This window comes from Dryobates pubescens, chromosome 4, assembly GCF_014839835.1.
Source record: "Dryobates pubescens isolate bDryPub1 chromosome 4, bDryPub1.pri, whole genome shotgun sequence".
NCBI classification, from domain to species: domain Eukaryota; kingdom Metazoa; phylum Chordata; class Aves; order Piciformes; family Picidae; genus Dryobates; species Dryobates pubescens.
This window is the reverse complement of record NC_071615.1, coordinates 21,300,060-21,317,212: the sequence shown is the minus strand read 5'-3', so window position 1 is coordinate 21,317,212 and position 17,153 is coordinate 21,300,060. Positions and strand designations below refer to the sequence as shown.

Here is a 17,153-nt window from a genome sequence, read left to right as displayed (position 1 = left end):
GTTTGTCCCCATGGCCGTACTGTAGCCTGGGAAAGTTCCCAGCCCTGAGAATGGAAACACAACAGGTAGGTGGAAACACTGGGAACGCTTAGCAACTCCTTCACGTTTTAGCCTCAAACTTACCCTCCAAATGAGAAAAAAAAAAAAAAAAATCAGCAGAAAAAGAAACTGAACGATGCTGTGATTGAGCAGAATGTAAACAGTGATCTGGAAACAATGGGCGATGCAATTTGTTGCGTAGTCACACAACATTCCTCTGGGATGTGAAATTCACCGGCAGCAGTTCCGCCCACTTGGGAAGTACAGCCTGAGTGTGGCTGCTCAGCCTAAGCTGCTGCTGGAACTACCAAGCCTTTTGCCTTCTCTGCCAGGAGGGGAGCGATGTGGCTTTCCAGCCCATCCAGGATCCTCTGCTTGTTTTTTCCTGTGATCCTCGTTCTGCTTGATCAGACCTCTGCAGAGAGAGAACTGAAGTTTGTGGTTGCAGTAAGTAGATCTGCTTTGCATACTGGTGTGGGGAGCACAGGGAGCGTGGTATAGCTGGCAAACCAACCAAGGTGTGTAGCTGCTGTGCTTCTTTTCAGATGGCTGCCCCTTGGCTTACTGAGTCTAAAGACTTTACTTCGAGAGGAAGAAAAAGCCTCTAGTTAAAAGAATTTTCATCTCCTAACACCTAGGCATTATTCCAAGTCAAATGAAGAGCTCAGCTCTGTGACAGGTGCACAACACAGGGGACAATCTGCCCTCTAAAAGCTTTCCTGCCATTCCTCCCTTTAGCTGGCACAGTCTAAGAGCAGCCGATGGTGGCCTCCTCTGCACTTGGGGCTGAAGCTCATGAAGTTACAGAAGTTACCACAAATCCAAAAGTATTTTCTGTTTCAGAATAACTGAACTGGCACAGCAGAGCTCTGAGAAACTGCAATGAGCCTTTTAATGTAGAGCTGTGAGACAGGTGCTGCAGTCACTGCAGGCAGGCTGAATCAGGCCACTGCCAGGCTCTGCTGGGCCCAGTCCCTCAGGTAAAAGAGATTAATGCAGTGAGACAGTTTGAGTGGTGAAGGCTGCATCACAGACTTTTTCATTCTAATGCCTTTCTTTTCAATAAGTGACACTGACAGTCAGTCTAAAGGGCTACTTCAGCCCAAGGTCGTGGCAGTCAGAATTCACATTTACAACCTGGAATTTGCAGACCTTCTCCTTCCACCTTTCTCTATATCAGAAATTCTGAGCATGTGCAGATAGCAGACAGAAATACTATGTCCAAAACATACCATCCAGCTCTAGATAAAATTGTTTCCTCTCAGCACACTGTGTGTTCAGCTGAAACTTGCCTTCTGAACTCACTGTTGGATTTTTCACGGCAAGACAATTTCTGCTAGCAGAAACAAATAGCTTAGGAACTGGCCTCAGAACATTTCATTGATACAATGGCCTATCATGAGAGTATAGCTATATTTGAGGTAAGTCTAGAAGGCACCTTTCTGAAAGAATTCAATGCCACCTTCCAGCTGTACTCTCTGAGTTGCTATGTGTTCACCTGGGAGTATTGCTGGATGGGGAAAATGTCTCAGAACTACTCTTGAAAACTTTCTTAGCAGAACTGCACAGTATAAAATATATCTGTGAGGAAGAAAAATCACACAAATGTTCCCTTCCTCTCTCTTCTGGAGTTATGCTGTGCTCTGGGAAACTGTCTTGCTCTCTCCTTGTGATCTCCATCTTTATGCTGACTCCAAGTATTTTGACTATTGGCCATAATTCTCTTTGGCTGACAAGCTCTAATTCAAGCCAATTTGTCAAAATGCTATCCTGATTCTCTTTCTCACATGTAACATTAGCCTTCACCATAATTCCTGGGCACTGAATTTAAACTAGACATAGGAGAAGAAAACATGACACACATAGGACCATAGGGTACTCAAGGCAGAAATGAAATATTGAGTGCCTCTGTATAAAGAAGTCCTGCCCTGTAAGTTCTGCCTCCACACAGGCACTCAATTCACACATCATATACACAAAGAGGTGTGGTTTCTGGGGTTCTGTGATTCACCACTGTCTCTCTTCTAACTCAGGACAGGAAGTGTTGACTGAGCATCTTATCTGTTTTTCTAATCAAGCCAAGCCATTTGAAACCTTGCCTAAACATGCTCAGCAGTTATGCATCTGTGGTTTCCCTGAATTGGCATCCTGACTGCTTCCATTGCTCTCCAGTTTCTTCATCCCCATAGCTGTTTTCAAAATAAGAACTATTTCTGTTTGAATTTAAGTCTGTCAAGAAACATGTCTGGAAGAGGCTCACTGAGAGATAGATAATTCATCAAGGCAGGCATTTCTGAATGAATATGTCACATACAGCCCAAAGGCCATGTTCTCAGTTCCCCCCCTTCTCCACAGCAGTTTTTCACCTGACAATGATGGAAGCAAATACTGGCCACGGTCTCAGCCATGTGGTCATTTTGATCTGAAGTGATTCCCCTCACAAACTCAGAGAGATGACCCAGACACCAAATCAGGTTCAAGGTGCATTAGAGTTGAAGGAGAAAGTGTTTGGTCACATCTGCTGGTTTTGAGAGCCAAGTGAGCTGAAGCATTTCAGACAGAAGTGCTGAAATGAATACAGCAAGCGGGAGGGTTGCCCTCCCTTCCTTCTTGATCTCTAACATCTTTTCACCTTTTGTGAGGCCTCCTTGTTCCTTTTCTCTCATCCTGCCATGTTCTGTAGGGCAAGAGTAATTAAGGCAGCAGCAGACATATTTTAAAATTAATCTGAAGGATTAAGTCCTTTTCACAAACCCCAGATGCTGAGTGTTGAGAAATACCTACCGAGGAGCAAGGCACTACATTTCATTTCCCCAGCAGGATGAGGTTACCCATTAGTTAAAAAAGGACATGTCAGAATTAAAACTGCATAGAGGAGCAAAGATGAAACATGGAAGAAGGATTTTATGGACTTTGCTGGACTTGAACTCAGGAAAAATCTATGGGTTTTTTTTTCTCTTTGAAACAGTGCAGTTTCATGTTGATCAACATGCTGGTGATAATGGTGAACAAACTCCACTGCTTTGCCAAGAAATACTCAGGGTAGCCACGTCTTCAGTCAAACTCCACCAGCAAAGCAAAAAAATAATGAGCAGCTTTCCACACAGTTCTAGTGGCAATAGCTCCCCTAGCAAACCTTGTTGACTGTTGCAGAAAACAGAGGGAGAAATCCAATTGGATTTGCCTCCAAAGGGCAGCATTTCCCAGCCCTGGTGCACAGAAGGGTGTTAGCTGTAATTAAAACATGAAGCCATGCTGCTTGTGTTTATTTGGGAAAACATAAACACAGAGCACCTCCTCAGGGGGAGTGGCAAACTGACCAGTGTGTGCAAAGCCCTCTGGTGCTGGGGCAAGAGTGATGTGGCTTAATGGGGCCTGTGAGAGCACTCATTACAATCCAGCTGTTTAGCAGGGAGGTCTCCTGGAACACATGCCACTTCAGGAACAAATGCACTATGCTTCCACGCTGCCACTGGACTCATTCATGCCAAGGCAGGAACCTGGCTGGCTATGTGAACTCTGACACAAAGAAAGTGTGGTTTGGGACAGTTTGGATCAGCATTCCTGAGGGCTGTCTGGAGCCCTTTGAATTTGTATCCCAACATTTCCTTTCATGGGAAACTTTTCTGGACCTCATTCTTCTAAACCCGCTTATTGCCATGGGAGAGGACTTCAGAGTTTTTCTAACTATTTGATTTAGTGTTGGCATTTTCTGTTGGTTGGAATAAAAACAGGAAAAGGCTCATTAAAGATCTCTTTTGTAAAAGTCATATAGTTGAGTGTATCCCATTGATACTGCCCATGCCATGCTGCAGTATCCAAGACAGGAAAGCCACCAAACTCTTTCTTCATACTCAATGCAACACACAAAAAAATTCCTGCAGACTTCCAAAAAGTATTTTCCTATGTGTATGTAAAAGTATTAACAAACATCAAATAACCTGACAGGGTAGATGTTTATACTTTTTCATCTTTATATCTTAGAAAGATTGAGAAATCAAACATAAGCTGAGAAAAAAGCAGCCACTGACATTCTCCAGCCAAAGAATGAAATATTCCTCTAAGCACATCAGATACTGACTGGATATCAAAACCTCAGATTTCATGTCTAGGTAGAAGAAGCATCAGGTGTGCTTGCCCTCTAGCTAAGTGACAAAGGGGGCTAACACTACCTGACCCAGGGGTTTGTTGGTGATGTTTGTTAGGTTTTCCGGCACGGGGACCGAACGCCGATCATCACCTTCCCCACCGATCCGCACAAGGAAAGCGAATGGCCCCAGGGATTTGGACAGCTTACCAAGGTATGTCAGCTTGCTTAGAAGAACTTCTGTGTGCTACTGAAGAGGAAGTGAGCAGCTGTTTTTCTGTGTATTAGCCAATCCCAGGTTGGGCTGGCTGGTGTGAGCCATAGCATTCACAGGCATTTTTTCAGTAATGACACTAACTAACATGATGTTAGCAATCATCCTACCCCAGCTGTCACCAGCTGACATATACTGCTAAGAACACTGCTGAGCACCAGCAGCTCCAGGAGCATCTACAGAACTACAGCACTGCTGGAACAGTTTGCATGGAATCAGGCTCGCTGCCTTTCCTGGAGCAGAGGACAGGATGGAGCCTCAGCATTTCAGAATGCATCATTCTCTCAGGGTTAGGCAGGAGTGTTCCTGTCGAGCACTCCAGATCATCTACCACACACAGAGTGCATTGCAGAAATGCTTACTTGAGAGCTGGCTACTGAAACAACAGAAACATCACATTGCCATTCTCCAGTCACTCCAGCCTAACGATCATCTGTGTGCTTGCCTGGCAGACTGGAATGCAGCAGCTCTTTGAGCTCGGCCAGTACACAAGGAGCAGATACTCCAGCTTCCTGAACAGCACCTACAATCGCCAAGAGGTACGCGGCACACGGCTCTGCAGGGCATTCCTCTGGCACAGCAGAGCTGCAGGCTTGTTCTAGACAAAAAGAAGTGGAAAACTTCAGGCAGAATGTGAGGCTAAAGTCTAACTTTCATCTCAGACACCTGGTGGGCCATGCTCACACATTTCTTCCCATGCAAGACAGATCTGACAGCTGTTGGGGTGTGTTTGCCCCATGGGGAAGACACTTCTGCCATTGTGGTCTACACCTGAGGGATGTGTTGGTGGGAAGGCATAAAAGACCAGAGCTTTGTCATTTAACAGTGCCTCCACTCCTGAGGTATAGCAGATAGATCACAGAATCGTAGAATCATTTAGGTTGGAAAGATGCTTTGGTAATTCCATTTATGCAGGCTAAGTAGGACCCTAGCAAGCTGAGTTAGGGCTTCACTCTTTTGACTTTATGCAGAAACACAAAACTGAAATCAAGAAGCTAGGCTTGGCCAGTTGGATGAAATTATTTCCTTATTCTTATTGTTTATTTTTAACTCTCTGACATTCTTCAGTTCTACATCCAAAGCACAGATTATGATCGCACCATTATGAGTGCCCAGTCGTACCTTTCTGGCCTCTTCCCACCAACCAGCAGCCAGATTTGGAACCCTGAGCTTCTCTGGCAACCCATTCCAGTTCACACTTTGCAGAAATCCACAGACCGGGTGAGTACTGACTGCACACTTCCTATACCTTAAACTTTCCCAGAAGCAGAAAAGGGAGGGAAAAAAAGCTAAAAAAACCTATTTTCTATTCTTTTTTAGTTCAATCTAATAGAAAACAGCAACTGCAGCTACTGGCTGACAAGTATGTCACAGGTCAGCTATAACAGCTGCCTGAAATCCTCCTCCTATAGTTGCAGCCCACCTGAACTGTCACCCACACTGCCATAGTCTGCAAGGCACACCCCCAGCATCTTGCTCTAAACATTTACAGAGAAAAGTGCTTTTGTAAGCACCAAGCAGCAAGCCAGCCCTGCTCTCCTTGGCAGGTTTGCTTCGTAGCTTATTCAAGGAATACAATTGTCACCAGCCATGGAAATGACCTCTCAGTTCCTTACTCTGGTAGCACTTAGGCACCCTAATTACAGACGAGGGCCCTTTTATGCTCAGTGCCACACAAACATTTGATGAAAGCCTAGCACTTGCCTTGTGACTCATAATAAGAGCAGACCTACCCAAATATTAGGTCTTGTAGAAGTTTTACTGCACCTAGCTCTCTCTGACTCGATTTAGAGTTTAATTTCACTGGCTGCTGTAACAAGAATCGCATGAGGAACACTGGAACAAGGACAAGAAGTTACTGAGTGCAGTGGCAGAAAGGCCAACTTCATTTTGCCTTTGAGGACAAAAGGTGACTGTAAGAAAAGGTACACAAAGCCCCTGCTAAATAGCTGCCTGCCCAGTCACCAACATCAAAAGATGAACTCTGTCCTTAGGGGTGACTGTACCTTCCTCCCACTGCCATTACTCCATACTTGCCACAAAGACAATGGGGCTCCACAAATGTAATTAAGCACAATGTGATTCAGCTTAAACTTGGCCTCTGTCCCTCGACAGAGGAGAATGAAGGGAGGTTGTAGCCAGGAAGGGGTTGGTCTCTTCTCTCTAGCAACCAGCACCAGAACAAGGGGACACAGTCTCAAGCTGCACCAGGGGAGGTTTAGGCTTGAGGTGAGGAGAAAGTTCTTCACGGAGAGAGTTATTCATCATTGGAATGGGCTGCCCAGGGAGGTGGTGGAGTCACCATCCCTGGAGGTGTTCAAGAGGGGATTGGACGTGGCACTTGGTACCATGGTCTAGTCATGAGGTCTGCGGTGACAGGTTGGACTTGATGATCTTTGAGGTCTCTTCCAACCTTAGTGATACTGTTACTTAAACGTGAGACACCAGGGGAGCTTTCTTCACGAGAAAAGTAAAGCACCGAAGTGGACAGAGCTTGGCCACATAAACTCTCACTGCCCTGAAGGGAATCATGGTGCAGAGCAATGCCCTGTTTGGAGAAGGCAAGCTCATTTGTTAGGAATCTCTTGAACTTCATCACTTCTGCAGCTGGTTCAGGAGCTGACATTGCACCGAAACACACCTCTGAGGCAGCTCAAAATCGTGGTTAAATATGCAAACCACCTGGAAAAAATATAGTTCTTTTTGTTAATTGAAGCAGCTGGTGGAGCTATTTTCAAGTCCTAAGCAACACAAAGGGGTAAAACACCAAATAGAGTCTAGTGAAAAGCCCTAATCACAGTTTATTTTTCAGCCACTGAGATCTATCAAGACCTGACAGACAACAGTACTGCTTAATGAGGCCAAAGGGAGTGGCTTAATTAATTATACACAGAGGGAGATAATTAAGCCACAGAGCAAAAGAAACATTTGTTATTGTGTCATTAAACAACATTCCCTAGTTTCATGCTGTAGCTTTGAGCCTTCACCCTCCAGTGTGCTTCTGTTAGAGGAAAAAATGGAGCCCTGGCAATCCCAGTGCAAGTGTGCTGGTATCTGTGGGTGGCTGCTGCAAACTTCCTGCTGCCAAACCAAAAGGCAAAGAGGCACTGGAAGTGCCGTCTGCTAATGTTCACCCCAGGACACCCCAGCTCTGCTCTCGCACAACCACAATCCACTCATAATGAAGTCAAATGACACAAACTCATGCTGTAGCATGGGGCCTTACTCTTTCTAACAAACATTCCAGCAGCACCACCAGAACATCTAGAACTGTGCTGATTAATTCTACAACTACTTCAAGTTTCACTTCTCCTGTTTCAGAGGCTGCATTTTCCTCTGCCTGATTGTCCACGCTTTGATGAGCTTCAGAATGAGACACAAACATCTAATGAATTTCAAACTAGAATACAACCGTACATGGTAAGACAAAGCAGAAAGGAAACACAATCTGAGAAGGAGGAAAGTAATTCAGCTGGAGCAGTTATGGAATTGCATTATTTCCTTTTGCTTAAGCAGCTTGCCAAAACTGTGAGGACTCCCTTCAAATCAGCATTCTGGGCCAATATGATCAAAAAGTGTGTTTGAGACTCATGTATTGTACTTCTCTATATTAATATTTACAACTATGAATCTAACAGTCATTTTTTCAGGCTAGTTAGAGCTGCATATAACTCAGGTCCACTGATCTGTACACATCTTCCTAAAGCCATTTCTGACATGCTGCTGGCTCAACTGCTCTGGTCAGCCTCACTCACCTGCAGTGGGGAAGGGAAGGATGACTCCGCAGCTATCCTACTGCTATGAAACAGTTCACACAGGAATAAGGGATACTAAGGACTCCTTCTGTAGTGGCATATAGCAAGAATCCACATGTGAATTGTGGTGGAACTATTACTTTCATATTCAGCTCCCCTCCAATGGCAGGAGGAAAACCTAGCTTCCTTTTCAATTTCTTTTTTGCCTCATCTCTCTCTAATTTTCTAGTTTCTCCTCATCTTTTTTTCTCATGCTCCTTTCCTCTTAGTGCCTTCCCCTTCCTTACATGTGAAGGCTTGAGATAACTGAGGTAGCTTCCTGGAGCAGTCAGAAGAGGAAGAGGACGGTGCAGCACAGCAATCACCAGACTTACCCATAGCAAGGCTGACAAAAAGTGATGTGTGAAACAGATCAGTACCTTGAAATGCTTACCACATGAAATCTGCAGCTAAAATCTTCTGCTACAAAGGTTCCACCTGTGTAAAATCCAGCAGTGCGGTGCTGCCAGGCTGAGTGCAATGATGCTACATGCATGTGTGTTCCATTTGTATTCACTCCTCACTTTATTTTCCCCAGGATTTTTTGCAAACAATGGCAGTTAACACAGGGCTTGAACTAAACCATCTTAAAATCCTGGACAACTTCCAGCTCTGGAATACATATGACACTCTGCACTGCGAGGTAACAATGAGGCATTAGAGGTTGGGAAAGAATAGAGCTCAAGTTCAATCATGGCAATGTGGCTTCAAAGGAATGAGTTGCCTTCTCTCTTGGATTATTATTAGCTTTTAATTTGAATCTAAGTTCTAATTTAGTGCATTGGTAAAAGAGAACCCCAAAACATGGTTTACAGCATGGGAAACTACTGTTGTCATTTGGTGTTGTATCCTGAAGCACTGGTACCAAAATCCATTCCCTTTATTCCCTCATTTTCCTTCCCAATATGCTGGTGTAGAATTATTTGAGCATGGTGCCTAGTACATATTTATGATTTTTAACAGAAAAATGAAATTATTTGCTTTAATCTATCAACAGGTAAACATCAAAATACTTAGATGTTGAAAATGAGAGGTAAGAATATGATCTATCAGTTAGAAAATTAGATGATGATTGCTGCTGGTGAATAAAAGCAGACTGGCCCCAAGTATGTGGATTCCATTTGCCCCAGTCAGTATTGGCAACACACAAAGTGCTGAGGCACTTACATCCTGTGGGACACTGTCACTTCTACAGGAATAGCAAGGAACAGGTGTCTGGAAATGGCTACTATTGAAACTGGTACCTGGGCAACTGTGTGGAAATGAGCAAGGTGGTAGTCTGAAGATCCACAAGAAAGGAAGAGGACACATCTGTGGTCTCTCACACTAGCAGAACAAAAGACACATCTTTATAGTAAGAACACATGGTACCTACAAGGGATCACTTTCACACAGGTGTTCCCCCCTTCTCCTTCACTCACTTCATGTTGGTCCCCATTCCCACACAGTGTGACTTGAGGCACGGTGGTGAGTGAAACCACCCTGAGCAGGAATTGCAGGACTGTCTCTGAAACAGTAGTATGATGCTAGGCAATAGGATGACACAGACCAGAAGAAAACCCAATCCTTTTGTTTGCCTTTCTCCCTAGGGTATTCACAATTACACTCTCCCTGGATGGGCCACCAAAGACGTCATTGACAAGATGGAAAAGCTGGCAGAGTTGGCCTTGTTATCACTATTTGGCCTTTACAAAGCACAAGAGAAATCACGACTTCAAGGAGGTAAGTCACAAAGTGCACAGCCCTCAGGGAGGAGGAGATGATGATTGTGCAGCACCCTGTCACCTTAGACATGCAGAACTGTTGATACAGAGCCTTGACTTGGAACCACGAGTGCTGGGCTTTTCTAGTGCCATGGGCATAGCAGTTCCCTAGAATGGTAGAGACTGCTGCAGGGAATTTCTGCTGCCCTCATCTCATGTGCTTCTCTGGTCTGGAGAAGGACAATGTATGGTGTGTGACTTGTTGGGACTAAATAGACTGAACAGATATCTGCTGTTTGGTACTCAAAATATTTTGCCTCTTTGGTTTCTATGCAAATGTTAATCTTCATCTTCCTCTTTCTCCTTCCCACATTTTTAAGGTGTCCTTGTGAATACTATTTTGAATAGCATTAAACAAGCTGCCAATTCTTCAAAACAGAGAAAAATGGAGGTCTACTCTGCAGTGAGTATTTTCATCTTTCATTAATTTTGCTTTGATTTTACTCTCTTATTGAGAACAATCAATGAGTTAAATGAAGGAATAATCTAATGTAGTTCAGCTAAGAAACTGAACACCAGCCAGTACAAGAAGGCAGCAGGAGCACAGATCTCACCTCAGTTTCAAACTGTACTTGGTAAAGAGAACCATGCATGTTATCATCCATTTCCCCTGCAGTTTAATGGTGCAGCTTCTAGAAGTTGCATCTTTCCTTGAGCGCTCCCAGAAATGCTGGCACCTAACAGAACTCCAGCTGTGCCTCCACCCCCTTCCTCTGCTTGCAAAAAGGTGACACAGCTGTGGATTCTTTTGGGTTTTATTTCAAGGATGAAGAGGGCCACTTGGGTCAGACCAAGATCCGCTTGGCTCATTCATTATCCTGTCCCTAATGATGGCCAGCAGCAGGGCAGAATGAGAACAATGCCAGCACAGAGCGTTGCTTCCCTTGCTACAACCTTCCAGCAGCCTGTGGCTTAGGGACTTCCTGAAAGACAATCTGTCTGTTTAATAGATCTTGACAGACTTTCTTCCCTCAATTTATCTGGCCACTTTTTAAGTGCATTTATACTTCTGGCCTCTGCAACATCCTGTGGTGATGGCTTGAAAACATCTTCCCTTCTCTTTTTATTTAAACTTAGTACTGATTTAGCTCCTTCCTAACATTTCTAAAGGGAACATTTCTACAGGGAACACTCATTCTTTAGTCACTTTTCCTGTGAGAAACAAGGAACATTCATTCTTTAGTCACTTCTCCTGGGTCACTCATCAATTTACTACTTTCTATCACACTTATTCCATCTTCCCTTTTGCAAGACAGAGTCCTACTTCATTCAATCTTTCCTCCTACAGAAATGGCTCAACACCTAAAATCTTTCTTGCTGCCTTTCCTACATGGTCTCTAGCCATACTATATTGTTTGTTAAAAGGAAGAAGAAGTGCATCCAGAATTTCCACTGCTGCTTTAATGCCTTGAGGCCAAGTAAAGCCTTATTTTTGAAACTGATTTTCCTTATACCGTCTTAATCTGACCTTGGAACCAAAAAACACTCCTGAAGGAAGGAGTAGCACAAGGCATTGAAAAACTACATTTATTACTTGGGCCACATCTTTCTTTCTCCCAAAACACTGCCAGATGGTGCAAGACACAGACTGCAGTAACTCTTTGGAAATGCTGCCCTGCTGCCTGCAGTAATCTGTTAAGGTGCTTTTCCCAATGGTACATATCTCAATATAATTTAATGGTCATATTTACATAGGTTTTGCTTTATCTTGAGTTCCACTCTCTCTCTGCTCTTGTCTCATTATTCTGGATTAACGATATTTGACTTAACTGACTTTCAGTAATGAATTTGTCTGCTTGTTTGTTTTCCAATAGCATGACACCACAGTTGGGGCCCTCCAGATTGCTCTCAATATTTTCAATGGCAAACTTCCACCATATGCTGCTTGCCACTTCTTTGAACTCTACCAAGAAAGCAGAGGGCAAGTATCTTCTAAACTATGCAAGAACAAGGAGTGTTTGCAATTTTGTTTCCCTTTCCACCAAAATAATTTTCCTCTCAAATAGTGTGAGGAGATAGGAATTCATTTTAGACTGATACTTCACTGAGCAGTCCAGGGGCACAAAGTTCTGTCTAAAGCAGGAGACACCCCATGTGCTGGATGTGCAGGTATCTGTCTGCTCTGAAAGGCAGAGAGAAAAGCTGATAACAGGCCTGATCAGGTGGAAGTCAGTGCTAAAAGGCATTTTCCCAATTCTTCCAATGGTAGCAAAATTTCCAAGACATCTCATAAATCTCAAGGTAAACTGGTTGGCATAGCAGCACCTGGTGCTGCTGCCATTCAAGGAGCCTTCAGGAGGACCTTCTGAGCTGACTGCTGATCTGTACGGGAATGTAACCAGCCTTTGCAAAGTGGCCTTTGCAGGTGTCTTTCAAAAAGCTTCCATTCTTGAAGAAGAGGTTCTAGAGTAGGATGTTAGAGCCTATTTCCAACATTATGTCTCTAAACAGGAAACCTTCTCTTTAAGAACCTTCCTAAATAAACCTTTTGAATATTGTTCATGGGCTGCCCAGGGAGGTGGTGGAGTCACCATAACTGAAGGTATTTAGGAAGAGACTGGATGAGATGCTTGGTGCCATGGTTTAGTTGATTAGATGGTGTTGGGTGATAGGTTTGACTCGATCATCTCAAAAGTCTTTTCCAACCTGGTTAATTCTATTCTATTCTGTTCTATTCTATTCATCAGGCAATACAGCATTGACATGCACTACCGGAACGACTCCTCAAAGGATCCTTACCTGCTCACCCTGCCAGGATGCACCCCTTCCTGTCCACTTGAGAAGTTTGCTGAACTAGTCTCACCCATAATTACAGAAAATTGGGCAAAAGAATGTGGGAAGAAAGACAAAATGAAAGGTAGTGTAACAGCTCTATATTTTCTACATAAGACATAGAGGCAGAATTTGTATTGGTGGCTTCAAACTTTGCACTTTTCACACAACAGACACATCTCCCTTTAACAAGTGTGGATCAGCCTCACTGTGGGCAGGGAAAGCCAGTTGGCCCACCAGTGTGAAGGCAGTCCTGTTATTGCTCACATGCTTGCTCACATAAGGAGATAGCCAAAGGCCATGGCCAAAAGTAGAGCTCCACTTGTGTAACATGTCAGGCAGAAATACGGGTGTGGGTGCTGTGTATGTTGGACACATCAGACCTTTGGTAGATGCAACACAAAAATGGCCGGCACATGCACGGAAGATTGATGCACGTGCCCAGATTGATGCATGTGCCCAGGCTGATGCACAGAAGACTGATGCATGTGCCCAGATTGATGCATAAGCACAGAAGATTGATGCATGTGCCCAGACTGATGCATATGCACAGATGGTTGATGCATGTGCCCAGACTGATGCATATGCACAGATGGTTGATGCATGTGCCCAGACTGATGCATAAGCACAGAAGATTGATGCATGTGCCCAGACTGATGCATATGCACAGATGGTTGATGCATGTGCCCAGACTGATGCACATGCAAAGAAGACTGATGCCTGTGCCCAGACTGATGCAGGGAAGTCACTGTGCCCCTGTACTCAGCACTGGTTAGGCCACACCTTGAGTCCTGTGTCCAGTTCTGGGCCCCTCAATTTAAGAAGAATATTGAGACACTTGAACATGTCTAGAGAAGGGCAGCGAGGCTGGTAAGAGGCCTTGAGCACAAGCCCTATGAGGAGAGGCTGAGGGAGCTGGGATTGTTTAGCCTGGAGAAGAGGGGGCTCAGGGGTGACCTCATTGCCCTCTACAACTACCAGAAAGGTGGTTGTAGCCAGGAAGGGGTTGGTCTCTTCTCCCAGGCAACCAGCACCAGAACAAGGGGACACAGTCTCAAGCTGCGCCAGGGGAAGTTTAGGCTCGAGGTGAGGAGAAAGTTCTTCACAGAGAGAGTCATTCGTCATTGGAATGGGCTGCCTGGGGAGGTGGTGGAGTCACCATCCCTGGAGGTGTTCAAGAGGAGATTGGACGTGGCACTTGGTGCCATGGTCTAGTCATGAGATTTGTGATGACAGGTTGGACTCGATGATCCTTGGGGTCTCTTCCAACCTTGGCGATACTGTGATACTGTGATATAATTCCATTGCACGTGTCTGTAATGAGACTGTTACCTCTGTATCCCAGATGACACATACCTGTGCCTCTCATGAAGTCCCTGCTGCTGTTTTTCCTTGACAGACATTTTCATCGGGTTCGATGTTGCTGTTGGCCTGTTGTTCATTCTGAACCTTGTACTGCTCTACCTCCTGTACCACTACGGACGCTGCAGGGGCAGGAATGACTACCAAAGCATCTAACAGGGAGGGACGGAAATGAAAGAGAGAGAAGACAGATATCAAGCCATCCTTTCTGTTGCTTATATGCATCAGTTTGCTCTGGCCAAACTAGTCTCTGAAGCATATTCAGTGAAGGTTCAGAGCTGAGGTATCTGCGGCCTAGCAGCTGGAAGATTCCACCAGCTGCAGGGAGAACTACTTCAGGAAGACATTCTGCTTAGGAAGTTACTTCTGACTCCTGTTTCCATCTGTAGGGTTTTCACTACTATTAGTCATCCTTTAACTTGTGAGGTGAAGGGATACTATTGCCTATGCTTTTTATATATATGTATTGCCTATTCCCATGGAGCCCTTTGCTTCTCTCTTACCCTGCTCAATGAATCTTGCTTGAAAATCACAATCTGCAATAATTCCCTTACTTCTTGTAAACAGCTGTTTCGTCAATGCACAGGAAAATGTTTTCAGCCAGCAGAAGCTGCAATTACTGCATGAAAAAGAGTCATAGCAGCACTTGGGCATACTGATTCTGCAGTTATTCATGGAAAGTTCTGACCTTGGCCTTTGGCTAATGAAAGTCTGCAGCCTGCCTTTCAAAGGAGTTACACTACTACAGCTCCCACTGAAATTGGTAGAAACTGAGGGGAGCTCTGTCTCATGTCCAGGCATTGAACAAAAAGACCTTGGTCAGTGTCTGTATCTTTAGTAGTATGGATGAGCAAATACATCAAATCCATTTTCAGTTGCTACATTCTTTCCTATTTTTCTGAGGTCCCTGTCATGAATGATCCTTTGCTCTGCATCTTTTTTCTAATGCATCTGTTCTGTGTTCTGCTTCATGTCCCTTCTATAATCTGATTTGTTTGAGCCCCTCTTACAATAATTCCTCAAGCTTTCACACTGTTCATCATCTTTCATTTTAATTTACAATAGCTCCTTTAACTCCTTGCTCTGTTCAACCCCCCCTGTGTTAGCAAGGCATGCACTGAAAGTAAGAAAACAACGATTCTGCTCTTTGTATGTTGATCTCTTCTGTGCAATACATTTTGGTTAGATTGCAAGCTCCTAAGGGCAGGGAATGTGTTTCCATAATTGCTCCTCTAGTGACATAAACTAGTATGTTAAGCACCAATATTGCTAGACAAAACACTGCTTATCATGACATGTTTCAAGGACTGAATCAAGATTTTGTTATCCTGTAGTCCTGCAGAGGATACTGTGAATTACATTACCATGGAGAAGCCTTTTTAAAAATCAAGTCAACCACACAGACAGGTGCCAACAGCAGGTTCATCGTAACAGATCCCATGAGCAATCATGTGCTCAAGCAAAGGAGTGCTGCTGAGGTGCAGAAGAGCTGCTCTTCACTCAGGCACAGCACTCATATCGGTGTGAATACACTGCTCCTGGGCTGACTTGGACTCACATCTGTGGGCTGCAACTGAGTCAGCTACCACTAATCAGCCCTCGATATTACAGCCCTCAATGTGGACACATCTATAATATTACTGGTTATATACATAAAATAGCATGAGCCAAACAGAACAGCAAAGCCTTGTGAGAATACAGCACTTCCCAAATACCATTGCATTTTCTTGCAGTGACAGCTACTGAGGTGCCCACATTCTGAGTATTTCCCACTCAGTAAAAAGCTTTCATTAGTATCCCTGACATTTCCCTTCCATCTGTTTTAGGAAATGCTATCATCAAGTGATGTACTTGATTCTTACACAGTAAGGATGTTTTGTTGTATAACAATTTGGGGCAAAGCTGCAAGAAGATGAAAGGCTATCCTTAAATCAGATGTTTTGGGTGTACAAGCTTCAAGCTTCAGACTGTAGCTAGTAATTCTGAGATCTCAGCACAAAAACTTAAAGGATTGTCCACACTGCAGTCAGAAGTGCTAGAGCAGCTCTAGGAAACAAGCCTGAGATACCTTGGGTACCATCAACAGTGTATTCACATGGGGTAAAGCTCAGGACAAGCTGCAAGACTGACCCCAGCTCTGGCATGTACGTCTGCTGAGCAGTTACCTGATGTTGTAGCCACAGCTCTCACTTAAGGACAGGTTATGCTGTTGTTAGAGGCAGGCAGGTGCTTGCCAAGTGCAGATGTACTGTTGACTGAGAATGTGTAGTAAGAACTGGGCTTATGGCATTAGAAAGTCAGACAGCTGCACTTCACAAGAAGTTGAATGGGGCCTGTGTTTTTTAAGATTATTTCTCACAAAAAGAGTACTTCCAGACACAAAGTGAAATGTGAAGCGTCTGAGACATCTTTTGTGGTTTATGCTACTCAAGCCTAAGTTGTTAGAGAGAATTTCAGGAGAGGAGCAAATAAATTCTAGGCGCAGCAGAAGCTGTCAGGAAGTAATTCTATCATGGGGACACATGTTGATAACAGGTAGTCATACCTGAAAATATCTGTGCACTCTGGGACAGGATCCAGGGAACACAAGTTCCAGAGAATGTGACAGAGAGGTTCAGATGATGTCACTTTGGTATCAATAAATGTTTAATAAAGATGACATACATTAGCAGTGGAGGTCCTGAAGCTCACTAACAGTAAAAGTGCTCTATCTTGCTGTGATTAAATCAAGCAAAACTTCTCCAGTGGAGTTAAAGTGGTAAGTGCCAGCTAAGGTTCAGCCATATTACTTATTACATATTACTTATTACATATTACTTATTGCTTAGTAAAACCTACAGACTGTGATTAGAAAGCACCCTGGCCCCAAGCAAAAAGCACTGCAACAAAGCACAATAAAGAAACAATTCAACATCTGTGAGTGAAAAATGATGGAGCTTTCCATGTGCTTAGAGCCTTCAAACCAAAGGGACTATTTAGGTTTGCTCCTTCTGTAAGAAGAGATTTTTAAAGCACTGATGCTTTGACAGTGGTGACATCAAGCTCTTCCATTTGCCCTCCAG

At 44.1% G+C, this 17,153-nt stretch overlaps 1 protein-coding gene across 1 annotated transcript; it reads left to right on the top strand.

Moving 5' to 3' along the window:
• Positions 1-381: 381 nt before the first annotated feature.
• On the top strand, positions 382-14,247 carry LOC104298330 (prostatic acid phosphatase). The gene is made up of 11 exons (XM_009898388.2): positions 382-486; positions 4,245-4,340; positions 4,853-4,939; positions 5,469-5,621; positions 7,722-7,820; positions 8,733-8,837; positions 9,784-9,916; positions 10,278-10,360; positions 11,772-11,878; positions 12,645-12,814; positions 14,129-14,247. Exons 1-11 carry the CDS (start codon positions 382-384, stop codon positions 14,245-14,247), a joined length of 1,257 nt encoding a protein of 418 aa, XP_009896690.2.
• Positions 14,248-17,153: the final 2,906 nt, after the last annotated feature.

What these genes read in the sequence shown, in the direction of transcription:
- LOC104298330 (XM_009898388.2), top strand. Translation starts at nt 382, where the DNA reads ATGTGGCTTTCCAGCCCATCCAGGATCCTCTGCTTGTTTTTTCCTGTG. An exon ending in CTAGAATACAACCGTACATG is followed by an intron (nt 7,821 to 8,732) that starts GTAAGACAAAGC and finishes TATTTTCCCCAG; the next exon opens with GATTTTTTGCAAACAATGGC. An exon ending in GAAATCACGACTTCAAGGAG is followed by an intron (nt 9,917 to 10,277) that starts GTAAGTCACAAA and finishes CACATTTTTAAG; the next exon opens with GTGTCCTTGTGAATACTATT.